The sequence below is a fragment of the Oncorhynchus tshawytscha genome, linkage group LG06 (genome assembly GCF_018296145.1).
Source record: "Oncorhynchus tshawytscha isolate Ot180627B linkage group LG06, Otsh_v2.0, whole genome shotgun sequence".
In the NCBI taxonomy this organism is placed as follows: domain Eukaryota; kingdom Metazoa; phylum Chordata; class Actinopteri; order Salmoniformes; family Salmonidae; genus Oncorhynchus; species Oncorhynchus tshawytscha.
In genome coordinates this window covers 63,750,729-63,778,467 of record NC_056434.1, presented here as the reverse complement: position 1 = coordinate 63,778,467, position 27,739 = coordinate 63,750,729, and the positions used below count along the sequence as shown (strand labels likewise).

The 27,739-nt window shown below is 44.5% G+C and overlaps 3 protein-coding genes across 5 annotated transcripts in view; 1 reads left to right on the top strand and 2 right to left on the bottom strand.

The window, feature by feature from the left end:
- Positions 1–14,669, bottom strand: part of ttc7a (tetratricopeptide repeat domain 7A) — a 42,841-nt gene extending 28,172 nt beyond the window's left edge. The window contains exons 1-15 of one of the 2 annotated variants that reach the window (XM_042323494.1): positions 14,456–14,669; positions 11,906–12,069; positions 10,223–10,391; positions 7,696–7,826; positions 7,424–7,548; positions 7,021–7,099; positions 6,653–6,822; positions 5,655–5,718; positions 5,347–5,484; positions 4,679–4,762; positions 3,966–4,070; positions 2,519–2,636; positions 2,093–2,150; positions 1,886–1,958; positions 1,603–1,763 (exon numbers count right to left, since the gene is read on the bottom strand). In XM_042323494.1, the coding sequence (XP_042179428.1) occupies positions 1,603–1,763; positions 1,886–1,958; positions 2,093–2,150; positions 2,519–2,636; positions 3,966–4,070; positions 4,679–4,762; positions 5,347–5,484; positions 5,655–5,718; positions 6,653–6,822; positions 7,021–7,099; positions 7,424–7,548; positions 7,696–7,826; positions 10,223–10,391; positions 11,906–12,069; positions 14,456–14,588 (1,772 nt within the window). In that variant the 5' untranslated portion in view covers positions 14,589–14,669. The remainder of the gene's footprint in view (positions 1–1,602; positions 1,764–1,885; positions 1,959–2,092; positions 2,151–2,518; positions 2,637–3,965; positions 4,071–4,678; positions 4,763–5,346; positions 5,485–5,654; positions 5,719–6,652; positions 6,823–7,020; positions 7,100–7,423; positions 7,549–7,695; positions 7,827–10,222; positions 10,392–11,905; positions 12,070–14,455) is intronic. The other variant, XM_042323495.1, reaches the window with a different exon arrangement.
- Positions 14,670–16,085: 1,416 nt separating this feature from the next.
- On the top strand, positions 16,086–19,228 carry mcfd2 (multiple coagulation factor deficiency 2, ER cargo receptor complex subunit). Of its 2 annotated transcripts, none has more exons than XM_024424531.2 (4): positions 16,086–16,204; positions 16,679–16,873; positions 17,140–17,299; positions 17,427–19,228. In XM_024424531.2, exons 2-4 carry the CDS (start codon positions 16,707–16,709, stop codon positions 17,556–17,558), a joined length of 459 nt encoding a protein of 152 aa, XP_024280299.1. In that variant the 5' UTR covers positions 16,086–16,204; positions 16,679–16,706; the 3' UTR covers positions 17,559–19,228. The 2 variants fall into 2 exon arrangements, with proteins under 2 accessions (XP_024280299.1, XP_024280300.1); XM_024424532.2 differs by having other exon boundaries at positions 16,104–16,204; positions 16,690–16,873.
- Positions 19,229–20,130: 902 nt separating this feature from the next.
- prop1 (PROP paired-like homeobox 1) lies at positions 20,131–26,454 on the bottom strand. Its single transcript, XM_024424529.2, has 3 exons — positions 23,835–26,454; positions 22,875–23,098; positions 20,131–20,879 (listed from the first exon to the last, which is right to left on the bottom strand). The coding sequence occupies exons 1-3, from the start codon at positions 23,971–23,973 to the stop codon at positions 20,487–20,489; spliced, it is 756 nt and encodes a 251-aa protein (XP_024280297.1). The 5' UTR covers positions 23,974–26,454; the 3' UTR covers positions 20,131–20,486.
- Positions 26,455–27,739: the final 1,285 nt, after the last annotated feature.

The window sequence follows — 27,739 nt, the reverse complement described above, 5'->3', positions numbered from 1 at the left end:
TGGACTTGAACCCGATCGAACATCTCTAGAGAGACCTGAAAATAGCTGTTTAGCAACACTCCATCCAACTTGACAGAGCTTGAGAGGAACGGCAGAGAAGAATGGGAGAAACTCCAAGCTCCAAGCTTGTAGCGTCATACCCAAGAAGAGTCGAGGCTGTAATCAATGCCAAAGGTGCTTCAACAAAGTACTGAGTAAAGGGTCTGAATACTTACGTAAATGTGATATTTCAGTTTAATTTAATTGAATACATTTGCACCAAGAAAAAATGCCTGTTTTTGCTTCGTCATTATGGGGTATTGAGGAAAAACAACAATTTAATACATTTTAGAATATGGCTGTAACGTAACAAAATGGAAAAATTCAAGGGGTCAGAATACTTTCCGAATGCACTGTATGTGTCCCTGCCTGGGCTGAAAATACCCATTCTCTATTTCTCCATAACAACTGAGTGGAAAAACAACTGATGTTGACTGCTCCCTCCACCGATATGACCTCATGGTTACCGGGGTGATGGGCATTCCTGGCGCAGGGAGGGCTGTGATTGGCTGAGCCTGGCAAAGAGCTCTTAAATGGGTCAATGCAGTCAAGTGTCTCTATGGAGAAGATGTGTGTGTGTGTGTGTGTGTGTGTGTGTGGGTGTGCGTGCGCACGCATATGAATATGAGGGAGAGAGATCGCTACAATATACGCTTTAGATGATCCAGTATACAGCCACAAATACAATATCAATGCATGTTTGATTTTCTCTGTCCTTCTTTGACTCCACTTCTCTCTTTAGTTCCCTTTCTCTATATCCCACTCATGCATCTCTTATCTATTTTCGCTGTGTCCCTCTCTGCCTCTTCTTGAGATCATGGAGACCAACACTGACCCCAAATGGTTGTTCTGTGAAGAACACGTGTATTAGATGGTTATTGCAGACGCTCAGGTGAGGTGGTACTGCAACCTACTATAAATGGCACGTGGCTATCAAATATCCATATTCTTCTAATAGAAAGAGGCAACACTGAGGCACGGGTCAATTGCATGGTGACATATGAGTATAATGCAGGGTGTCAGTGTGTGTTTACTACTGCATAATATTTTCTGCTTCTCAAACAGAGAGGGAGTACTGCAACACCAACCTACATGGTAAAGTCAGTGCGGCAGTGTGAAAAGGGTAAAGGTGTGTGAGGGTAGTCTGCGCGGCGCAGTGCAGATGCCCGGTCTGGCACGTCTAAATAAAGCCTTCAGTGTGTGTGTGTGTGTGTGTGTCCGTCCGTGGTAAGACACCCTATCCCCACAGAAAGGTCCAGAGCACCCGTATGGGTGACACACACCGGAGCTGGTCTCACAGACAGACAGACAGATCAGACAGACAGACAGACAGACAGACAGACAGACAGACAGACAGACAGACAGACAGACAGACAGACAGACAGACAGACAGACAGACAGGCAGGCAGACAGACAGACAGACAGGCAGGACAGGCAGGTAGGCAGACCAGACAGACAGACAGACCAGACAGACAGACAGACAGACAGACAGGCAGGCAGACAGGCAGGCAGGCAGGCAGGCAGACAGACAGACAGAGAATACAGGAGAGAGTGTGGTACTACTTGAAGTTCTCGGGGTGTTGACTGAGGGCTAGTGTGAGGGTTTCCAGGGCATGTTGGTGGTGTTTCTGGGCGCTGAACAGCAGGGTCAGCAGGTGGAGAGAGTGCAGGTCGTCCCCATGCAGAGACAGAGCCACCTGCAGGGGATCCATGGCAGCTGCCACCTGCACACACACACCCACAGTGAAGAACAGAAACCCAAGAACTAGAGAGGCATAAGATCCAAGATGGAGAACCACTAAGACAAGCCCTAATGGTGAGTGCGTGTGTGGCCGTGCTGACTGACCTGCCGTACAAGAGCCAGCTGGAGCGACAGGTAGAGGGCAATCTTAGCATCATTGGGGTCCAGTGCATAGGCTCTGCAGTAGAGAGGTCACACTCACTGACAAAGCAGAATAAACACACAAACTGTAGCGCACGCTGACTACAGAAACAAACACACAGGTTAAGACCAACCTAGACCGACAGAGAGAGGTTGGCAGTTGGTACATACTTTTGCAGATTTTGCAGCGCTCGTCTGTTGAACTCATCCCGCTGAGCTTTCAGAGTGGCTGGAGAGAGATTAGGTACAGAGGGACAAATCCATAAGTGGAAAACAAGACATTTTAGTGGACATTTTCTAATAGTAGATTATAATGAGGTTCGTGGTATTTTTTTCCGCACAGTTCTACTGTCTTTTGCACCATTGACTGTTCGTGAGTAACACCTCAGATTCATCCATACACAGTTTACCTCTGAATTAGTTATGGCAAAGAGTGATGGGGATGGTGAATTAGGAAAGGAAACGATGGATCGTCAGGACAAGTGAGTTCAGTGGGTTCCGTAAAGTGGCGTTTCCTCACTGTATCTGGACAAGGGACTCCGTTTGTTACAGGAAACCTATCCTGCCTCGACAGCAGCTCGCAGTGATGTCTCTTACCGTCAGAGGCCTGCAGACTGCAGCACAGCCCCACGGCCAGGTACGCACGGGGCAGAAACTCTGCAGCCTCCTCTCCCATGGACACCACACTCTGAGACAGGGCCTCTGCCTCCTCCAGCTATCACACACGCAGAGATAACAGTCAGACACAGTATGGGTGTCTAGAAGTACAGTATCTAGTCTGCTGAAGTACTTAGTATGGAACCAACTGTGAGCTCAAGGGTTTAAAGGCGTGGTCAGTTTGTCTTGTTTAGTGAGCTTTTCTATTCATATCGCATAGAGAGTTCGTATCCGAAGGCCTGTATGGTAGGCAGAATGACATCGAGGGAAGAATGACATTGAATAGTGTTAAAAGGCAGTGTATGGTTAGTGTGAGGAGGACTCTGTAGATTCAGGGGAAGAACAGCGCACTATAGAGTTGAGAGAGAAAAATGATGTATTTACCTGATTTGTTTGATATTAACAAATAGCAATTCATGCTTAACAAATTAGTCCCCCCTCAAACAGCGCCAGGCTGCAGTCAGAGTGTGGCTGAGCAGGGCTGAGCTGATCCCTCTCTTTCTAGCTCTCCTCTCCCTGCTCTTCATCCTCCTCGTCTCTCGCAATCCCTCTCTTTCTAGCTCTCCTCTCCCTGCTCTTCATCCTCCTCCTCTCTCGCGATCCCTCTCTTTCTAGATCTCCTCTCCCGGCTCTTCATCCTCCTCCTCTCTCGCGATCCCTCTCTTTCTAGCTCTCCTCTCCCCGCTCTTCATCCTCCTCCTCTCTCGCGATCCCTCTCTTTCTCGGAATACGGACGCTATCAACAAAGTTCCACGAAACATTTTAGAAAACGGTTCAGTGCCATTATCCTGAGCTTCTGAAAGGTATTGAAAACAGGGGTGTGAAATCATTTTGAACCCTGTCTCTTTGTGGATCAAATTACAATAATACTTGTTAAACAAAATCTCTTCCAGCAAAAATAATGATAGGAGTATAAAGATGCAACATTTCCCAAAATTATTCATTTTATACAGTCCTTGCTCGTCTTTATCCAGGGTGCCAATCATTTTGCATGGTCAAAGGTTATTGGGTCCAGATGTATTGTCATTCGTTGCTCTGTGGTCCCACAGTGTCCTATTGTGATTACGGCTGTAAGCGCCTTAGTCTCTCGAGACACCCATGATCTCTAGCTCCTCTGTTGTACTGACAGATGTGCCATGCCGTCACGCGTCTCCTAATCCTACACCAACACCCCCCTCCTGGATCAACGGGACAGCCAGCACTGGGCTGGCTACCACAGTGGAGGGGTGGGTAGGGCGTTGTTAGTGTGGAATAATGGGTGCAGCTATTCTGGATGGTGACAGACTTCCTGTATGGATGGTATGCATGGTATGTTGTGTACATGTATTGTGAAATAGAAAGAGTGCATGTGTGTGTGTGTGTGTGTGTGTGTGTGTGTGTCATTCACCCAGTGCAGCTGGCCGATGCAGACTTTGGCAGCCAACATGGGCAGTGAGGGGTCCTCGGCTCTCATCCTGGCACACTCCTTGAGCACAGACACGGCGCCCACACTCTGTAAAACACAGACACACACACACTCACATATTCATGCTTACACACACACACTCTCATACTGTAGTCAAGTGATATAACAGGAGTATAGATCACACACACATTTACTATCCATATAGAGTAACACAGATACGGACTCATATAGGCCATTCATCAATGCACTACAAACACTATCACACACACGGCCGGCCCTAAAAAGAAGCGGATCTCTGCAGAACTCCACCAATCAGGCCTTTATGGTCCCCCCCCCATCCTTATACGGAACAGCCTATTTCCAGAGCTCTCCATTGATCTCCAGAGTCGCCTCGTCCTGCAGGCAGCCAGGCAAAGGAGAAGATCAATCCTCCTGTTTCACTCAGATTCCAGAACTTTCTATCTGTGTCACACTACCCATCATCGCCCAATGAGCGCTCGCTCAGTCAGCGCTATCGCACACGCAACCTCACAGCAACATTTAGAGGATGAGTGAGCCTATATGATTGCGAGCAGGTAGTGGTGCCAGTAGGATAGAAAGTGTGTGTGTGTGTGTGTGTGTGCGCGCGCGCTTGTGCGTGTGTCTGTGCATGTGAATGGTGGGGAATGTGTGAAAAGATACGACGATAAGCTCACCTTCCCACACGCCATGAGTGACAAGCCCAACTGGTGCCAGAGGTGGAACTCCTTAAACGAGAACTTCATGGCCCGCTCCAGGCACTGGAGAACACATACATACGTGCAGGCACACAAGACACGCACACACACGCATTTCAGCTCGCAGGGCAGACGTATCAACACACGTTGTTGAAGAAGAGTGAGGTTGAAGGTTGAGGGCTTGAGGTTAAGTTAAAGAGCTCTAACTAGCAAGCTCCACACTGTGACACCTATGAGAGGGAGGAAGTTAGCCAGGCAGACAGACATAGCCAGCGTCTATTGTTAGCTAGCCTAGTGGCGCCCTGCATGGCCCCACACGTGAGAGGGTTCACCTGTTTGCCAGTGCTCACTCTCATTCACCTGGAGAAAAAATGGCTGCCAACCTGAATGCAAATAGAGAGAAGACTGGGTAAGCCAGAGAGACAGAGAATAAGAGAGAGAGAGAGGGGGGAGAAAGACAGAAAAGGATACAGAGAAAGACACAGAGAAAGAGAGAGCACAAAACCCTGCTTGAAAGTATATGACACAACAGGGGGCATTACAAAGTTGCCAGGCAAGGGCTTTCCCTTCACACAGTGTAGAGCTAATTCTGTTGAAGTATCTCCTATCCTCCCTTTAGCCTCCCGTGTTTTTCGAGGCAGGCTCACCTCAGACAGCATGGCATACTGCCCCCTCCTGGCCATGCCGATGCTCAGCAGGTCATAGACAGAGGTGGCGTCCTGCAGACTGGTCTCCTGCGCCTCCTTATGGTCGGGCGCTCGGCTGATGACTGCATCTCCGCTGGCCTATAGGGGGAAGAGTACAGATTCAGGATCAGATTCAACACAAGTCTGTTGCAATAGTAGGCCTATGAAGTGCCTTTAATCTGCTAGGGTCCTTTCCTTTACCGGATTTGACGGGACCAGTGAAAGCTAGCCTTACACCTGTCAAAGCCTTTTTAAAATCAATGTCTCACCATGGATTCTGTGATGAGCAGCAGGAGGACTGCCTCCTCGACCACGTCCTGGGGACAGAAGACACTGCGAGGAGACACAGGAAATAGGAGCAGGAAGTGACGAGTAACGCAACAGCCCCATTCCGTTGGCTAGATCACGGGGAGTGTCCTGTTTCCACTTCACCTGCTGGTGGTGTAACACAACCCTCTGACCACCCCTACAGTATCATAGCACGCCGCTCTCTCGGGTGTCTCTCACCCGCACGTGCACAAAATGTGTAAGCACGCGTGTCCACGTTTGCCTCCTTCCTTGATCCCTCTCTTTTTTTCTCTGGCACCTTCCCCATTCCTCCCACCAATCAGTTGAACCATCTCACTCTCTCTCTCTCTCCTTCGATCTTGACTGCTCTCTGGCTGATCCCCTGACGTACCGACTAAAGATACAATTACAAGACACTATCAGGGCACTTCTAAAGAAGGAACCCGTGACAACGAATCGGGCATACAACAACAGCAACCTTATTTCCCAGAGTGCATTCCCCATTCCTGCTCTTGTGCTCTCACTCACGCACTTTGTTTGGGGCGCAGCATTCGATATCCTCCGAGGATGGCGCATACCAATAAGATCTTATATGAGATCCGCTGGAACAGTCAAAGGTAAGTCCCTGACAAAGCCTCTAAAAACTCCACACAGGAAACCCGTGTCCACAGAGTTCCGAGCCAATTGGAGTCAGACTGTGGTGAGATCAAGTCATTTTCCACGTGTGTGTTTTGTATGACCGGAATGGTGGACTGGGCCTCTAGGAAGGTCTGTCTTGTCGAAGCTCTGGGACTATTTAAGGTTCAACGGTTCAAGCAGGGTCACACACAGTGTGAGCTGATCTCTCAAGCCAGTGGTGAAGCTAAATGATTGAGCAATATCAGCGGAATAATGCAATTACACATGAACAGAAAAGCAAGGGGGGGACAGAGGGAAAGAAAGAGAGGAAGGAAAAGAAGAAGAGAGGAGAGCTACAGACCTGTCAGTACTGTAGCGCTGAGGTGGTTTGGAGGAGGGGTAGATGGCGTCCTTCGGCCCGGCGTTCCCTTCTCTCTGCAGCCAGGCGGAGGGTGGGAGGGACATGGGGGCCCAGTAGCTGTCCTCACTCACCGAGCTCAGCAACACCTCAGCCAGCTTCCGCGCTGCAGCCTATGAGGCACATTAATTAAACATGCCATACAGCACCCGGAAAATATAACTAGGGCACAACTAGGGCCAGGACTGTTTCCTGACTAAGTCAAGTCGCGTTGTCAGGAAAACCTCCAGGCCGTAAAGGTAAAATACATATACCGGTAGACAGCCAGGGATTCGTCCTGCTAACTAGGTGACAATGTGAGCCCTCCTCACCTTCCTGAAGCTCTGGGAGCCTCGAGATTCCACCACCCTGAGGACCCTACGCAGCTGGTGGGCTCCCTGGGCCAGGTGACTGACAGACAGACAAAACAGACAGAGACATGCAGACAGACAAAACAGACGGACAGACAGACAGGGTGTTCAATGCCTAGGGCCTTGTTGGTCAGTGCCAGCAGCATAGCATGCTGCTCCATCTACGTATCAATGAGTGGCGCACCAGAGCTCAATCCCGCCACTACAAACAATAACTCTGTCCTATCTGAGGTGCAATACTGAAACCTACTGGTCAAAAACAAAAGTGCCACTTGCTGTGGCTGAAATCACAATGCACTGCTCCAGACAGGAAGAGAGCGAAGCTTCCACCATCTTTGACTGCTCTACCGGACCATTTACTCACCCCCTATGTAGCAGACACAGGTACGCACTCTGTAGCGCCGCCTGCTGGAAGAAGCCCAGGTCAATGTCCAGTGGTGGAAGGGCCAAACTGGCCTTACCTACTTTAGAACTAGGGGTGACCACCATCTGCCAACACAGTAACAACTTCAGTTGGTAAACACATACACCAAGTGGTTTTGTGCCGCTTTGTATCATGAAATAACATGTATTATCTGCATTGGGGGTAAAAAAACAACAACAAAAAAACAAGCAAAAACACACAGACACACGCACCTTATCGAGCTCTTGCAGGTAAACGAGAGCTGTGTCACAGGCCCTCAGGTAACAGGACAGGCATTCCTCCTCTCGCTCAGACAGACGGACGCGGGAGGCAGCTGACACTGCCTGGTGGTCCAGGGACAGACCTGAGAGAGAGAGAGAGAGAGAGAGAGAGAGAGAGAGAGAGAGAAATACAGAGAAATACAGAGAGATACAGAGGGATAAAGAAAGAAAGAAAGACATTTGACACAGAAAACAAATAGCACTGTTGCTTGTAGGAAGACGCCGGCTTGTTTTCTATGGATAATGTGTCATTTCGAGACAATGAGCGTATGGGAGGATGAGCTTGGGACAGATGGCCGGAGGGAGAATATGGTTATTAGTATAAATAAATAGAGTGAGACGAGACCTCCAGGATTGCAGGGAGGACACGACCAGACAACAGCCTTAATCAAATAAGGAGCAGCTGCCAATAGACAAGACCTCATCTAACAAATATTCCTATCTCATAACATTAACAAAACAATATAATGGAAACCTTGGAAGGAGGTTGAGAAACTATGCAATGTCAAGCCCTGTACATAGCTGAGTGATCCCCATCAGATCTTCTCTTTAAGCATATTGGCTTGACTCTAGTACTATTCTACTAACATTACTTATAGTCCATTATGGTTTATTCAATGATAGACGTCAACAAGGCTGCTTCATGAAATCTTCCCTTCAATCTAAGCAGCAGACACTGTGATGACGTTAACATGTCTACGGCCAGGAAGCTATGACTGGTTTGAATGTAATGCATCTCATGATGATGATGTGACGCTTCTCAAACACAATTATCCAGACATGGACCAGCAGTGTGTTGTGTGTGACAATGGACAACGCCCTCTGTTTCAGTGTGTGTGTGCGTGTGTGTGTGTGTGCGTGTGTGTGTGTGTGTGTGTGTGTGTGTGTGTGTGTGCGTGTTCATGTGGAAACTCTGCCTAACAGAACTCATAGTTCCAGTCCAACTATATATAGATGGTTCCCTAGAGACATCTTTACTGCATTACTTGAACTCAAATCTGAGTAAGTTCCCATTTGATTTGTAATCACTTCCAAGAGAAGTCTTAAACCAGGAAGTGATTTGAAGAACGAACAGACACAAAGACACACACACATAACAATACCTTTGGCAAGTGAATCAACGCATAGCAATCTGTCAAGTCAAATTTCCTCCCTCATGTAAATGAACACATGGCCAACGCTTCCTTTTTTTCACAGCCTAAAGGAGAAAACTCACCAGACCGATTGTCGGCCTGTGCGGTAGGGGGCCGTTCATTAACCCATTCATTCGCTTGCTGGCGGTTCGGTCTGTTATAGGGTCCTCCTGCCGGCACTCTGTTCAGAGGTGCTAAGTACTCTCGGCCGGTAGACACTCGACAATCTTACTGGTCTGTTCGTGCCTTTGGAGTAAAGATTTCACTACATTCATATCAACATACCTGAGATTACTGATCTCTCTAATCAAGCAAAGGTTTTCCAGGCATATTTCATTCTCATGATTGTATTCAGACATCCTAGAAAGGGCGACTTCTAAAACCATACACGGTTATAGTCATCACAGGCCTATAATAACTCCTACCATGGGGATTAGGGAATAGATCATTAAGTACATTTATGCACAGTGCTGTTCAACTTGAGTGTTTTTCAGGGAAACGTGCTAGTCTGCAGGCTTTGGCTGTCTCTTTGTCTAAATCGTGGGAGAGAGAGTAATGCCAGTATGCAAATCATATTTGAGATCCATGTAATCATTACACAGTACAGACGGAGACTAAAACCAGATACCTGATTGAAATAATCATCATTTGTAGCTCTGGGCTTGTAATTATAATGCGTTTCATAGTAGGTGTGGTGATCTAGGATCAGTTTTGCTATGTAGATTATAATGAATGGACAGAGGGGGGACCTGATCCTAGATCAGCACTCCTACTCAGATGCTTTATGAAAATAGGCCCTGGTCCTTCCTTTAGTTTGTGCATTGAGTGTTCATGGATGAGCAACCGTCAGCCTGCAGGCTGCACAATGTTGAAGGCCCTTGGATCAATTGGCTGACAGCCGTGGTATATCAGACCGTATACCACGGGTATGACAAAACATTTACTCTTACTGATCTAATTTAAGCTGGTAACCAGCTTATAATAGCAATAAGGCACCTCAGGGTGTGGTATATGGCCAATATACCATGGCTAAGGGCTGTATCCAGGCACTCCACGTTCCGTCGTGCTTAAGAACAGCCCTTAGCTGTGGTATATTGGCCATATACCACACCCCCTTGGGCATTACTGCTTAAGTAATAATGATGAGTTCAGCTTTTTTGTGGCCCCCACCCCCATCAAAGTTGCACATCCCTGATATAGGTCATATTCAGGTCAACATTTCAGGTAACACAGAATGTTTAGTCTGTCTTCTAAAAAATTTCCATAACTAAATACCACACAGGTTAAACATTATGCGTTTTCCATATATCATACCACCCAGTATTTGCTTATGAAAGGATTGGTACCTTTGATGACAAAGGCCTCTGCGAGCAGACGCAGGTGGTAGACGGGCTGCTCGTCCCCCGTCAGCTCGTCTATGCCCACCCTTGCACACATGCCCTGGGCGTCACGGTAATGACCCTGGACATAGTGTATTTTGGCCATCAGGAGAAGAGCCTCGTTCAGGTGCCTGGGCTGTGTGGGGACATACAGAGAGAGAGAGACACAACACGAAGGCTGTTACGAGAGGCTAAGTGAAGGGTAACACAGAGAAAACAGGTACATACTGTATACAATGCATTTGGAAAATATTCAGAACCCTTCCCTTTTCCCACATTTGTTACATTACAGCCTTATTCTAAAATTGATTTAAAAAATTATAATAATCCTTCTACAATCCATCTACAACCAATACCCTATAATGACAAAGCAAAAACAGTTTTTTAGTTTTTTTTGGTCATTTATAAAAGATACAAATTAGAAATACCTTATTTACATAAGTATTCAGACCTTTTGCTATGAGACTCGAAAGGACACAGTGGCCACCATCATTCTTAAATGAAAGAAGTTTGGAACCACCAATACTCTTCCTAGAGCTGGCTGCCTGGCCAAACGGAGCAATCAGGGGAGAAGGGCCTTGGTCAGGGAGGTGACCAAGAACCCGATGGTCACTCTGACAGAGCTCCAGAGTTCCTCTGTGGAGATGGGAGAACTGTCCAGAAGGACAACAATCTCTGCAGAACTCCACCAATCAGGCCTTTATGGTTCAGTGGCAAGATGGAATCCACTCCTCAGTAAAAGGCACATGACAGCCCGCTTGGAGTTTGTCAAAAGGCACCTAAAGGACTGTCAGACCATGAGAAACAATATTCTCTGGTCTGAAGAAACCAACATTGAACTCTTTGGCTTGAATGCCAAGTATCACGTATGGAGGAAACCTGGCACCATCCCTACGGTGAAGAATGATGGTGGCAGCATCATTCTGTGGGGATGTTTTTCAGTGACAGGGACTGGGAGACTAGTCAGGATCAAGAGAAAGATAAACGAAGCAAAGTATAGTGAGATCCTTGATGAAAACCTGCTCCAGAGCGCTAAGGACCTCAGACTGGGGCCAAGTTTCACCTTCCAACAGGACAATGACCCTAAGCACACAGCCAAAACAAAGAAAGGAGTGGCTTTGGAACAAGTCTTTGAATGTCCTTGATTGGCCCAGCCAGAGCCCGATTGAACATCTCTGGAGAAACCTGAAAACAGCTGTGCAGCATCGCTCCCCACCCAATTTGACAGAGGTTGAGAGGATCTGCAGAGTCCCCAAATACAGGTGTGCCAAGCTTGTAGCGTCATACCCAAGAAGACACAAGGCTGTAAACGCTGTCAAAGGTGCTTCAATAAAGTACTGAGTAAAGGGTCTGAATACTTATGTAAATGTAATATTTCAGTATTTCTAAAAACCTGTTTACGCTTTGTCATTATGGGCTATTGTGTGTAAATTGATGAGGAAAAAACAATATAATCCATTTTAGAATAAGATTGTAACGTAACAAAATGTGGAAAAAGGCAAGGAGTCTGAATACTTTCCGAATGCACTGTATAAAGAATAGACTGACTGGAAACATGGTGAAACAAGTTAACGAGATAGAAAGCTAAGTAGAATAGGAGGAAGTAAGATGTAGAGGGAGGTGACACAGAGGGGAGATGCTCAGACTGACCCCCAGGAGCCCCCTGCTCAGGATGGAGTTGAGGTAGCCCTTTGACCGGGACAGTTTGGGCTGGTTGATGTCCGTCAAAGGCGTAGCATTGCGTAACAGCCTCAGGTTGTCCTGCAGACACTCCTCCAGCAGGGCCTCTGCCAATAACAGCGTCCCGTAGTCATCTGGAGGAGGGCACAGGGAAATAGGACAGAATTCAGTGTAGGGAAAGGGGTTGGTGGGCTGAGTGCAGAGTGGGAGTCCAGGGTCAGGGGTCAGCTGCTTTGGGACACAAAATAAACCCAGCCCAATCCATCATAGCATAATTTCCCACAAGCCCCCGAGAGAAGGGAGAAAAAAACACCAGGGGAGCCTAAAACTGAAGTCACTGGATGGCAATACAAGTCACTTGCAAACACTCCTCTCCCGTCTCTGGTGGTGTGTTCTGACGCCAAGTCTGTGACTGGAGTATATGTCCTGGCATCTCTGACACACTGTAGCACCCCATGCTTATGAGACTGGCCCAGTCAAGGTTTGTCACTGAAAGGGATGATAGGGGCTGGAGAATGTTTAATGTGATGTACAGGGTTGGGGATGAACTGATGTAAAACAGTTACATATAATCTGATTACAAAAAACGGTACCTGTAATCAGTTACGTTACCAGCAAACATATTGTAATCAGATTATAGATACTTTTGGAGAAAAAAAAATCATGATTACTTCTTGGATTACTTTTAAATGCACAAATTATGTTTGTGAAAAAAATACATTGACACCTTTCTGTTTTCTCAATGACATTCAATTCAGCATTGAAAAAAGGCCACCTGTGCGAACCTGACCACATGTCAGATAGTGACCACATGTGTGTCACTATGATGACACACCAAATATGTTTAATGGATCATTTTTGTCTTCTAATGCCTCTTAAGGGGAAAGTAATCCAAAAGTAACGGAACATTATCAGATTACATTACTGTGAAAAGTTATGTTACTGATTACAATTTTGGACAAGTAACTAGTAACAGATTATATTTAGAAAGTAACCTACCCAAACCTCGTGATGTACAGTATTTATTTTGTATTTGTATTTAAACTTTATTTAACTAGGCAAGTCAGTTAAGAACAAATTCTTATTTTCAATGACGGTCTACTAAATTAAGAATATGGTGTCATAATGCATAAAACAAATAATTCTGCTCTCTAAAACATGAACTACAATCTAGCAGCAATGTGGAATGTTCATGTGGTGGATAAATTCTTCAGGAGAATAACATATCCTCTACATGGCATCTGAATAAAGCTACATTATCTTCAACACACTGTTCTGATCTCAAAACGTCCTGGTCAGAGACTGATCGTGATTTCACCCTTGTCTTGAATTGCAACTTGTAGTCGGCGCCGACAGATAGGGCAGCTCTGCTTCTAGCTCCTAAGCAACTTTGCAGTATTTTTTTTTTTTGTGTGTTATTTCTTACATTATTAGCCCAGATTTTTGGTGGGGCCATCACTAGCCGCCTTCCACCCGGTTACGCAACCCTGCACCTTAGAGGCTGCTGCCCTATATACACTGGCCACTTTAATAATGGAACACTAGTCACTTTAAAAATATTTAAATAATGTTTACACATTGCTTTACTCATTTCATATGTATATAATGTATTCCATTCTACTGTATTTTAGTCAATGCCTTTCCGACACTGCTCGTCCTAATATTTATATATTTCTAAATTCCATTATTTTACTTTTAGATTTGTGTGTATTGTTGTGAATTGTTAGATATTACTGCACTGTTGGAGCTAGGAACACAAGCATTTCGTTTTTTTTTTTTTTTTTTAACAACTAGGGACAGTGTTGTTGCAAAATCAAGAATGTCAAAACTATGGGCAAACTGTCAACATCAAGACAGACTTCAACAGAAGACCAGCTAGGGATGACTTGAATTCTACACACTCTGGCACAACACATTTAGCAGTTCTGTACACCTGCAGGCATGGTGAAAACAGTCTCAGGTGGGCAGTGGGAGTTCCATCCGGCTGATCAAATGACATCAAATGACAAGATTTGGTCATTAACACAATAACAGTGACACGCAGCAAGGTCGTGAGCCATGTCACCTTACCCCATGTTTACTTTAACGACATGAGGTGAGTAGCTACATTTGGCTACCCACTTCAGACTGAGTACACAGTAGATTTGAATATATAGACTGCACTCCTGGTGAATGTGCTTGAGTGGTGTGTTATTATACATGGAAAATCATTTTAAAAAATGAACAAATGACAGTGATAGTGACAATCGGTTAATACATTTTCACTACAATATGTTCTGTGTTTTAAACATTGTCCATTGAGAGGTGTAAGGTGATTATGTAGTTGTTCGAATGGTAAACTACTGCAGTTTGGGCATACCTAAAGCTGTTCGTTTTCATTGTTTGCAGAGTAAGCGCTTACTTGCAGAGTACAAAGTCCAACTCATGCGGAACTATTGCCATCCCTGTCTGGACATGTGACAAAAACTTAGTCAGGAAAAAGAAACCTATACCAGAATCCAACAGGTAGTTATCACTCACCGTCTTCGTGAAATCTGGCGGCCACGAGTTGCTCTACGATAGTGGGTATCTTGTCCCACTGGCACTCTGCTCTGTAGCGGTCGATCTCCGCTTCCAGACGGTATTGCGAGAAAGAGACCCTATTGGATGCCATGCCCGCTCTAGATCCCGATCTGTCTCGGTGAACGTACTCCCCTGATACCCGGGGAGTAACTGCGGACTGGCAAACAAATCATGAATAAAGTGTAATGCCATCTATGAGCATGTGCGGCTGCCCGAACGTCCCTCCTCATTAACATTTTGGGTGGACATGTCAAAATATTATGGAATCATCATTTATTCTTAAATACCAATCAGTCAATGTGGACTAGCACACACAATGAAAAAAACAATGCTGTTAACGAGTTGTATACCAACTCAGAGGCTACTGTAGGACAGGTGCTTCAGTTTGAAGATGAGATTGGGAGATTTGTGTGTACTTTTGCAGATTCAGATTTGTTTATTTTTCATAATAACAATTTAATGAAGTAGCTTATGATTGCTTTATAGCCAGTCAACATATAATAACTCCTTGTAGTCGACTCTACCCTATTACGCTTGTATTTAGTTTGCATACAATAGGTCTACACACCTAAACTATTTTAGGGGAAAAATCAATTATTGTAGAATTATTTTTTTTCTTTACCCTACATTGTAATACGGTAGAAGCAACACATTAGCTAGCCTATAGGCTGCTGAAAACGTTTTGCTTTGAAGTGCCTTTTGCCCTAGATAACCGTCCTAGATTTCCCTTCAAAAGCTTTCCCCAACTAGATCAATTCCTGGGATTAGCGCTAATAGCCCACTAGAGTGCAGAGGGTATAGATACAACAGTAAAGTTCAAACTGTGGATCTAAGAGACACACAGGTGGCAAGTTATTATTCCGGATTTTTACCGCAGTGTATGTCCAATCCCTCAATAAATCCTAAATAGGCTACTGTATTTAAAAGGTCAATTGTCAATTATTTTCATTGCCCGATTTTCAGGTTTTGTGGCTCAAGGTAGCTAGGCCTACACCTGCCATATGGTCTGCTCAGACAATTCATCATTGTATGGTAACGCGTGACTATGAGGGTCTCAGCTGTTGAAAAACCATTGGCAAAGAATGTAACACTTTACATGTTACAAACTGAATACAAAAATGTATACATATAATTGGCGAGTGCCTTTATTAGGGAGAAAGTGGTGGGGCAAACAATTATCTGAATGACCATTTGTCAAGAATACAATACATTATTTAATAGACCTTAACATGATGGTAGAACACATTTTTGCTGGCATAGTTTCCCAGGACGGCTGCTAAATCGGTCTTTCACAAAAACATTGGAAAACGACAGCTCGAAACACTTGACTCGCTACACAGCAAACTAATGTTTAGGTCAGGATAAGTTTCTATTGCTAATCCACCCTCAAATATTCGGAAAATAGATTTGGTGGCTTCATTTTCCCTATGAAAGGTTGATATTTGCTTGTCAAATGTGTTTACTTAACAAATTCAACGAAATACCCAGTGAACAACTACATTCACATTCCTGTTTTGCACAGGTGTCTGGGTTTGGCTACCTCACGCCTTCAAATCTCTGACGCAAAATGCCGATATCCAATCAGAATTTAGCTGTCGTGTCCGTGAGTTGAAAGGTGACTACGGCTCACAGTAATGCCCAAAAAGGTTGAAGAAAATACATGTAGTTAATTTACAAGCGAACTATTCCAAGTCTGTTTGTCAACTGGTGAGTATGCATTTTAATCATTCATATCGCTGCAGATCCATTACGGTGTGCTTGTTATCACCATATGAATGATCTTGCTTAAACTAACTGATGTTCTTAAACCAACTAAGTGCAAGTATTATTAACTTTAGCCAGCCATGTGTCTATCAACAACATCACTAGCTAGATTGTATTCTGAACTGTACATATAATAACATATCACTGAAAACAATGAAGCTATTATTGCCTGAAAATAATTCAATTCCATTTGATCAATCTTCTGATTCTTCTGCCATGTATGTGTTTCCAAAAGTTAACATATGGGCTCATAGATGGATCACCTATTTCTAGTGAAAGCTCTTGCCATTCAGTGACGGAGTGACACTGGCTGTTCTGTGCCTTCACCTTGCTTGCAACCATTGTTCACATTATTCAGCTTTGATTAACTTTGTTGTTAAAATGATGTCCCTTGCTCACGCTCTCTGTCTGTGTCAGTATCTGTGTAGTTACTGTACAGCCCAGAATGGTGTTAAGAGTAAGTAGCAAGAGGAGCGTGGTGTGGGGCTGGCTACTCCTGGTCTCCTGCTTTCTGCTGTCTGTTCGTTCACATGAGCAGGCAGCCCACGAACACCCACCGGAGAGTCACCGTCCTAACATGCACCTGGACAAGAACATGGTCCATGACAGAGAGTGAGTAAAGGGTTGTGTTCATTAGGATCCTCCGCTCTTTAATGCTTTGCAACAGAAGAAGTACAGATAGATAGATAGATAGATTCTATCTATCTATCTATCTATCTATCTATCTATCTATCTATCTATCTATCTATCTATCTATCTATCTATCTATCTATCTATCTATCTAAATAGTTTGCTCTATTCCAAGCTTTACCGATCATTTGGCGGACAGTGTGTGCATGGTTAATGCACTGAGCAGTGTCTCTCCTATGTCCTCTAAGACACATCATGGAGCATCTGGAAGGTGTGATTGACAAGCCGGAGTCGGATATGTCGCCGCAGGAGCTGCAGTTGCACTACTTTAAGATGCACGACTATGATGGCAACAACTTACTGGATGGGCTGGAGTTGGCCACAGCCATCACCCATGTGCACAAAGAGGTATGTGTGAAAGGAAAAACATAATGTAAAAAAAAAAAAAGATATTATCAGCCAATGATGCCACATACTGTATGTACTTTATTCATCTACACACTCGTGCACTTCCATGTTTCCACATTTTCTGTAGGAAAAAGGAGAGGATAGCCAGCCTATGAAAGAGGAGGACCTCACAAGCCTTATAGATGATGTTCTGAGGGACAATGACAAAAACAACGACGGGTACATAGACTACGCCGAGTTTGCCAGGTCCCTGGAGTAGAGGAGAGACGGTGCCTAACTATTGGGGTCTGGCTCCGTGCACTGCACACCACCACACCACTTTCTCCACCACACCACGTTAATTTACCTGAGCCGGTGTGCATGTCTCACGCTCTCTGTGGGGCTATCACTATCCTTCATCCGTCCAGACAGCATCTATACCAGAGGTGGGCAAACGTCTTGGCTTGAGGGCCACATTGGGATTTTTCGAAATTCAACGGAGGGTCGCACAGATTTTGTTTTGACCCATTTTTGTTTGTCAAAACCTATTTGCGGGTCAGAAAAAGGGTAGTCATTTGAAACTATTTAGGTCCGTTATCATTTCTACATACTTTCTATCTGGTTTCAGACGTTCAAGTGTGACCTGCAGTTTTTAAGCCCCGTCCCCCAAAACAAAATAAAAGGGTTTTACTCAAAACTCCTGTGGGCCAGATTGAAAGGTTTGCCCAGCCCTGATATACACAGTAGATTATTCAATTATTACTGTAATTATTAAACTGCCAATTGTGTCTACTGTATGCTAGCAACTAAACTAGTTCAGTCATTTTAGAATGAAATTCTTGAGCAGGTATTCACCTAAGCGCTGCTCTGCTGTATAAAATCCAGGATTATGGACCAAAGGTTTTGATATTTATGCAGCCAATCAAGTTAGGCCATTCATGACAACTGCCTGTGGTCCTTAACTTTAAGAGTGGCCTTTACTACTACTGCACCATTCTTGTACTATTTACTCATAGTGGGAATGTTACAGCCCGGATGCAGTATACTGTACCACAGAGTATGTGGGAGTGTGGGAATGGCAAAGCAGGTTTGGAGGATTTGTCTGACGCTCAGAAACGAGCCATGAACAGGGCTGCTTTCAGTTGGAACAAAATGGAAGACGGCGTTTAGAAACGGAGGCGGTAATACCTGGGCTAAGTCCTACTGCTCGTTCTTGTTTTCAAAAACGCTTTCTCCCATTTGTTCAAACCGAATGTGACTCAGGTAACATAAAAGCCACACTTGGTACGGGTTTGGTTCTGGTCAGACACAGTCAATCACAAATCATTTTTCTGCTGATCCACACGTACTTTACATCCCTTACATAGTCTGTTACCCACCTACCTGAACGCACAATTCCGCTTACAGCAGGGCTGATACTTGAGATGAACAGAATCTGAATTTTAATACAGAAGATGTGTTGTGCTGCGCATTGTGATTTCTTCATCACTGGATTCACTTTGACTTATAGCACAGTGAGACCTCTGGGTGACAGCAATACTGAAGGGTTAACTTAATTGTACAGATGTGCTATAAGTAGAATGCAGGGTTATGTTGCTATAAATGCTATTGAAGTAATGATGTTACATTATGTCTCGTTAGACCACACTTGATTCTTTCCAATTGAGCTCCATTGCTGTCAAACAGTTACAGATCATTAGGTTACCAGGTCTTTATGCTATAAGGCCCAGGTCTATATTCAACCCATTTTATAATACTTCCAAATGAATAATGAAACTTTATTTGTTACAAAAGAGTTCTAATTTCGTCATTCAGTGACGGTTGTTCGGTGAATACAGGTTACTTGAATAGAAATGTGTTATTAAAATCTATAAAATGACAAGAGTAGTAGACACATGCAACTGTGTTGTCTTTGCAATATGCTGCAATAAACAAATATATATGACTGTCTTCTCTGATGTTTTATGTTGAATATGTCTCAAAGTGGCATTCGCATACTGCAGCCTTCTTGAGTGCATGTTAGTGCAGATCTGTCTGAGGTGTAGGTTATGATAATTAGCAGATACTCATAGACTTCCAGTCATTGCGCTAACGCTAGTTAGCATCTTCCTTCAAATCCCTTTAAGTCAAAACTGTAACTCGGCCACTCAACAACATACTCTGTCTTCTTGGTAAGCAACTCCGGTGTAGATTTGGCCTTGTGTATTAGGTTATTGTCCTGCTGAAAGGGGAATGCACCTTATTGTCTGGAAAGCAGAATGAACCAGATTTCCATCTAGGATTTGGCCTGTGCTTAGCTCCATTCCATACATATTTTTATCCTGTAAAACTCCCCTGTCCATAATGATTACAAGCATACCCATAACATGATGCAGCCACCACTATGCTTGAAAATATGGAGAGTGGTACTCAGTAATGTATGGTATTGGATTTGCCCCAAACATAACCATTTGTATTCAGGACAAAGAGTCCATGTGACTTGTTAAGCACATTCTTACTCCTGAACTTATTTAGGCTTGCCATAACAGCGGTTGAATGCTTATTGACTCAAAACATTTCAGCTTTTCATTTTGAACAAATTTGTCAGAATATTTAAAAACATAATTCCACTATGACATGGGGTCGTGTGTGTAGGCCAGTGAAAAAAACATATCTATAAATACATTTTAAATTCACACAATTTGAAAAAGTCAAGGGGTGTGAATACTTTCTGAAGGCACTGTACGAAATGGATGACGTTGTATACAATTGTGGGGACCCGTTTTGACTTGTGAACGCTACTATAAAATCTACTGGCTGAAATGATACAAAACCTTTCTAGCATCAATTTAACATTTAAACAAACAAATCACTCCCAATACACACTACTTTATTTACTGTGAAAATACAAAAGGCATTAGAAAGATGTATAGTGTATATTTCAGACAATCTATATGGATAATTCAAGACTACCCACGAATGTCTTTCTCTCAGTTAGGCTACCCTGAACTTTCAAGAAAACATGCAATGTCAGGTATTCAATGGGAGGAGTTTAGTCATTCTCACTATTCTCTAAATTCTTCCTGTTCTTTAGTTACTAGCTATCACTGTATAGATACAAAAAACGGTATTTTGTCATCTAATCTAAGGTGCAATGAATAACTGTTAGTTCTTCGAGACACAGCCTATAAGAGATTGTCTACTTCCCGACGTAGAAGTTACTCTTTCTTTAGTTCCAGTGAGAGCCAGGGTCTAGAGCAGGCATGGAGGTCAGGGAGAACACAGGTGTGGCCAGGTTGCTGGGTGGGGCTCCAATGTTCCGTAGTGGGCTGTACCACTCCTCGTGCTGGCGGGGGGGTTGTGGCTCTGGTGGGACTGTGGGGCAGGAACACTGGCTGGCTGAGCCTGGGTGGTGGGAGTAACCACCTGAGGGCAGCAGAGAAGGGAACCGGGGGATATGGTGAGCCAGGGAGTGAGGGTAGTACTGACGGGTCAACCCTGTGGACTGAACACACATGCTGCCCAACAGTGCCCCGTGCCCTGGCATCATGGCCATTGGCAAGAGCTTCTGAGACGCACGCTCCTGCCTGCGGTATTTGGCACGCCGATTTTGGAACCATACCTGTGAAATACAATAAAAAATGAACTTAACTGGGTTGAATTTGAGATTTAACCAATTTATAGGACAATGGATAGTAAGTACAGTGGGGCAAAAAAGTATTTAGTCAGCCACCAATTGTGCAAGTTCTCCCACTTCAAAAGATGAGAGAGGCCTGTAATTTTCATCATAGGGACACTTCAACTATGACAGACAAAATGAGGAAAAAAAATCCAGAAAATCACATTGTAGGATTTTTAATGAATTTATTAGCAAATTATGGTGGAAAATAAGTATTTGGTCAATAACAAAAGTTTATTTCAATACTTTGTTATATACCCTTTGTTGGCAATGACAGAGGTCAAACGTTTTATGTAAGTCTTCACAAGGTTTTCACACACTGTTGCTGGTATTTTCAACTCCCTCCAAAGATTTTCTATGGGGTTGAGATCTGGAGACTGGCTAGGCCACTCCAGGACCTTGAAATGCTTCTTACGAAGGCACTTCTTCGTTGCCCGGGCGGTGTGTTTGGGATCATTGTCATGCTGAAAGACCCAGCCACGTTTCATCTTCAATGCCCTTGCTGATGGAAGGAGGTTTTCACTCAAAATCTCACGATACATGGCCCCATTCATTCTTTCCTTTACACGGATCAGTCGTCCTGGTCCCTTTGCAGAAAAACAGTCCCAAAGCATGATGTTTCCACCCCCATGCTTCACAATAGGTATGGTGTTCTTTGGATGCAACTCAGCATTCTTTGTCCTCCAAACACGACGAGTTGAGTTTTTACCAAAAAGTTATATTTTGGTTTAATCTGACCATATAACATTCTCCCAATCTTCTTCTTGATCATCCAAATGCTCTCTAGCAAACTTCAGACGGGCCTGGACATGTACTGGCTTAAGCAGGGGGACACGTCTGGCACTGCAGGATTTGAGTCCCTGGCGGCGTAGTGTGTTACTGATGGTAGGCTTTGTTACTTTGGTCCCAGCTCTCTGCAGTTCATTCACTAGGTCCCCCCGTGTGGTTCTGGGATTTTTATTTGACAGCTCTTTGGTCTTGGCCATAGTGGAGTTCGGAATGTGACTGTTTGAGGTTGTGGACAGGTGTCTTTTATACTGATAACAAGTTCAAACAGGTGCCATTAATACAGGTAACTCGTCGTGTTTGGAGGACAAATAATGCTGAGTTGCATCCAAAGAACACCATACCTACTGTGAAGCATGGGGGTGGAAACATCATGCTTTGGGGCTGTTTTTCTGCAAAGGGACCAGGACAACTGATCCATGTAAAGGAAAGAATGAATGGGGCCATGTATCGTGAGATTTTGAGTGAAAACCTCCTTCCATCAGCAAGAGCATTGAAGATGAAACGTGGCTGGGTCTTTCAGCATGACAATGATCCCAAACACACCACCCGGGCAACGAAGGAGTGGCTTCGTAAGAAGCATTTCAAGGTCCTGGAGAGGCCTAGCCAGTCTCCAGATCCATAGAAAATCTTTGGAGGGAGTTGAAAGTCCTGGTTGCCCAGCAACAGCCCCAAAACATCACTGCTCTAGAGGAGATCTGCATGAAGGAATGGGCCAAAATACCAGCAACAGTGTGTGAAAACCTTGTGAAGACTTACAGAAATTGTTTGACCTCTGTCATTGCCAACAAAGGGTATATAACAAAGTATTGAGATAGTATTTGGTCAATAAGAAAAGTTTTATTTTCCACCATAATTTGCAAATAAATTAATTAAAATTTTGATTTTCTGGATTTTTCTTTCTCATTTTGTCTGTCATAGTTGAAGTGTACCTATGATGAAAATGACAGACCTCTCTCATCTTTTTAAGTGGGAGAACTTGCACAATTAGTGGCTGACTAAATACTTTTTTGCCCCACTGTATGTCATGGCCTTTCCTTTGTAAATGAAAACTGTTTGAGTTAGACATCGCAATTATGATCAACTTTCCCACCCAGGATAAAAAATGTATGAAATCCCGGTGTACGGATAAATAGGCCCAAGCCCACTGACCTGTATGCGTGCCTCATTGAGTTTGGTGAGCCGCGCTAGTTCCTCACGGCAGTAGATGTCGGGGTAGTGGTTCTGTCCAAACGCCATCTCCAGCTGGTCCAGCTGCTTGTGACTGAAGGTGGTGCGATGGCGCCTGCGCGCTGGGGATGGATAGGCTCTCCCACGCCTGCTGAGGCCTGGGGTCATACTGTCAAATGGGCCTTTTCTGGCTGGGCTGCCCACATCTGTAGGCGGGATAAGAATAGGTTGAGTGGGTGAGGACTTTGAATTGAACAGTAAAATTGTGGCTGAGTTTCTTGATTATACTCTAGTTCACCTTTCATGAGGTAGGCTGGCCAGGCCTATTAAACCTACTTGTGTTTCACGTTCACCACATAGGAAGTCGCCCAAATTTGTAAGGACACATTTCACTGATGAATGTCCTTTTTAAAAAAAAAAAGAGATTACATGACTTTATCTTTCCCCATCAACCTCGAGCAACCTAATAGCCACGAGGCTTTGCTGACCAAATTCAATCTCGTGAGAAAGAGATACCAGAGACATGGGGATTTGTCCGAGATTAAGTTAACAATAGCTAACAGTGACTAATTTGTCAAATTGGTTGACATAGTTGACTGGCTGTTCACATTACGCTGGATGGCAAACAGACATAAGGAACAGGGAACTGGCCAAAATAGTATTTTATATTTGACATTTTTGTTTGTTTGTTATTCTTTCAATCATTTTCCTCAAAGTCTAGAAATATAAAGGACTTACATTTTTCAGTCCATTTTCATATAAAATATTTGAATGAAAACAATTGGCTAATACTACAACATTAACTCATATTTACACTTAAATCATGCAGATATAAATTAAAGGCCTACAACCATGTATAATTTGTTATTAATAACGTAACTTCAGCATACAATTTTGACTGATTACAATAGAATTTTGACAGAAAATAGCATTTGGACTAACCTGCGCTGGAGCTGACGATGGTAATATCAGAGTACATCTCTGCACGCTGCTGCTGACTCTTGACACCATCCACGGGTGACTTAACCTGGGCCATCTTCACAGGTGTGGTCTGTGATGCTACAGTCAGGAACGCTAGCATACATTGAGCTACCTGTTGCTTTTCCCACCGTGTCTAGCCGTGACATCACATGCCATTCCCACCCACCTCTACATTTACCTGGCTATGGCTCTCCTCTAGTATCTTCTCAGGTCACAAAAGGTCATGGGCTACAAGATTTCCTCAAGGCAGACCGAAAGTGACAAAGTGCTCACTGAGTCACAAGAATTAAAGCATTATGCTTATCTATGGGATTGATTCCATTGAAAATGATGTTCATAGAAAATGTCTATCCTGTATTCTAATTTATCATGTTTATTCTTGATATGAAATCGAACATAATACCATAATCTACCTTGGATTTAAAAAAGGATGTGTGCATTCATTCACTTCTTTACAATATTACTGAAGTGCAAGTAGGACATGTAAAACAAACTGAGTGACATTTGCTGAGTGAAATTGCAATGGTGCCTATGTCCACTAGGTGGCAACACAACCTTTACCGTCTGTCCATGAGCGTGTGCTAGGGAGACTGCTCTTTGGTACAGATTCGTCTCCCTCCCCAGCACACTCTCCTGTCCTCTCTCATCCTGACTTATTAGGCTGTAGGTAAAAAAAATACAGTTTCATAGCTACATCTCTGTCTTTCTTTCAACATGTTATCTCAAATGACCCTACTCCCTTCCGTTCGTTTTATTTGGTTAAACTCAAATGTTTTCTCATGGGAATTGAGCTGGTATGACAGTGCTGGCAGTCATTCCCATGATGCTAAACTCGGCGCAGGCCAGTGCAGAAGAATGGCCTTTTCACATGAGTGGACACTGGGCAGAGTCCCAAATATACCCAAGTCATGACAGGAGAGCATGTAGGCCGATTCAGCAACTTTTAGTGGGCAAGCAATGTCCATTTATACTCAGTGAAAGAAATGATACTTTACTACTATATGGTATGGGCCATCACAGGAGCTGTACAGGTGTGTCTGTGTGAACATGTACAAGAGAGTCTTCAAGTAGCACATCCCCATTTAACCTGCTTGTGTAATGGTGTCATCATTGGACATTTGATCTCACCTCCATGTGATGTAGTCATCCTCGTCAAAGCACTTATTAATAAGCGTCAGAAACATAACATCTGAGGAGGCGACATGTAAGGGTGTAGTAGGGACGAGGGATTGTTTGTATTCCCAGAAAAAAAGGGTAACACCATAGTCTGCAGTTATAATGCATTGTACAACTTGCAATAAGCGTGCATGACCCCCTGTGAGGTTTTATACACTGTTCATAATACCTGGATTATGAAACCCACTGAATACCTGATCAGCTTTCGTATGGAAAAGCTCTTGTTGAATTGCCCAAAAAATACATGTTAGGATGAATAAACTTCAAGATCTTGTCTTGACAAAGTCCCTTTCCTTGTTCAAATGTCTCTTTATGTAAAAAGGCCGAATTTGATTCCTTGTGATATATTGTCTCTGAGGACATAATGATGCCTGCGCCTCCTCTCACCATCATGTCTGTCTGTGCTCTACAGATCCCACATTGATCTTTCCTGTTCCCAACCACTGGCCTAAACAACTGACTCAATTTGCCTATGTATCCGCCCGCCCACCTGCCCGTCAATCCGTCTGTCTCTCACTCTCTCTCTCGCAGTGCATGCTGGGAGTTTTTGGAGTTAGAGTGTTTGGTGTGGAAGGCTCTGTCCTAACTAACTTTCTTGATTCTGTCCTTGGTCTTTTCTTTCAATTTTATTTTCTGTGGTGGAGGGTTAATGCACTATTTGTTTTAGCGGTATGCACAGGTTTTTTCAAAGTTAGGGTGGAAGAGGATAGAGTTAGTTTCCTGGGGTTTGGGAGGTGTGGTGTGTGCGATGGCTTCTCAGTCTAGTGCGGAGGAGACGCTGTCGTTACGACATGGATTCAGGTGTGTTCCTGAGAATGGAGTTAAAGTGGAGGAGGTTCTGCTTGCAGTCGGTGAACAGGTAGGATCTGAATTTATACATTCCGCTTCTAGAATGAACAAAGCTGTGGTTGTGTTCATGCAAAGAGCAAATTTAGTTGGTAGGCTAATTGCTAGTGGAATATTTGTACGGGGTGTGTTGGTGCCAATTTCACCTCTTTCTACCCCTTCGACAAGGGTGGTAGTTGCACATTTTCCTCCGTTTATTACGGATGATCCCAATCAGGAAAGAGCTGAGTCGTTTTGGTAAGTTTACGAGCGGTTTTCGTGTCAGCAGGCTTTCAGGCAGATGCCGTTAAGCACGTTGTTTCATTCCGGAGGCAAGTGTTTGTGTTTCCGAATAACAATGAGCAACAGCTAAATGTACATTTTAAAGGGAAGCATGGGGAGGGGCTCTACGCAGGGTTTGCAAGCACAGATAGTCTACAGTGTTTTGAGTGTGAGGATTTGGGGCATAAGAGCTTTGCGTGCCCACATAAAGGCCGTAGACAAGGTGAGGGCACAAGCGCCAGTGGGAGAAATCGAGGTCAACGTGCAGGGGGCAGTGAGATGCAGACAGCAGAGGCTGGGCCTAGTCATGTCAGGGATGGTGGTGTAGATGAGGCCAAGGGTATGCATGGTCTACGGCTGTCTGATGGGCGGGTGACCTCTGTGGTGGGGGAGATGCGGGAGCTGACTGTGGAGTTTTATTCGGCGTTGTATAGGACTTGTTGTTCGCAGGACTCCCTAAGCTCTTTCTAGCACAGAAGGATGAAATGGACATTCCTCTGTTGTCCCATGAACTGGCAGAGGCCTTAAACCAGATGTCTCCCAGTCGTGCACCGGGGGTCGATGGACTCCCAGTGGAGTTTTATTAAAAATTCTGGCGTGTTGCATGAATGCGTCTGGGTATGAGAGTTGCCGATGAGCTGCCGTCGGGGGGATCTGACTCTCCTGCCCAGAAAAAGGGACTTGTGTGAACTTAAGAACTAGAGGCCTGTGGCATTACTCTGTGCAGACTACAAGATATTTGCCAAGGTCCTCTGGAGTCCCATCTGGACTCGATAGTACACAAGGACCAAACATATTGTGTACCGGGAAGCTCAATCACGGACAACTTGTTCTTAATTAGGGACATGTTGGACTTGTCGAGAGGTTCTAATGTGAACTTTGGACTGGTCTCTTTAGATCAAGAGAAGGCTTTTGATAGAGTGGACCATGGTATCTGTTTAATGTGATGTCTGTGTTTGGGAAGAGTTTTTTGACCTGTGTGAAGCTGTTGTATGCCGGGGGTGTCATGTATGGTCAAGGTGGGAGGGGGGCTCAGTAGGCCAGTCTGGGTGAGATGGGGAATTAGACAAGGATGCCCTCTATCAGGGCAGTTATATACATTAGCCATTGAGCCTAGCAGTGTCAGCATATGCAGATTATGTTTCTGTGATGGTCAGGGATGGTTAGGATATGCAGGCACTAGAGATCAGTCTGAAGGTGTACAAGGAAGCTTCGTCAGCTAAGGTAAACTGGGGCAAGAGCAAAGCTCTGTTATTTGGGGCATGGGAGGATAGGGCCCCTCCTCTGCTTCCAGGGGGTTTGCAGTGGTGTTGTGAAGGGTTTAAAGTGTTGGGGGTGTACCTGGTCTCAGAGAAGTGGGTCAGGAAGAACTGGGAGTGGCTGTCACAGGCAGTGGTGTCAAGACTGGCCATGTGGAGGTGGCTCCTGTCCCAAATGTCATATAGAGGGAGGGTGCTGATAATCAACAACCTGGTGGCATCTTCCCTGTGGCATAAACTGGCAGTCCTCAACCCCCCCTGCCGGTCTGCTCGCAGACCTGCAATGCAAGCTGGTGGACTTTTTCTGGTCGGGCCATCACTGGC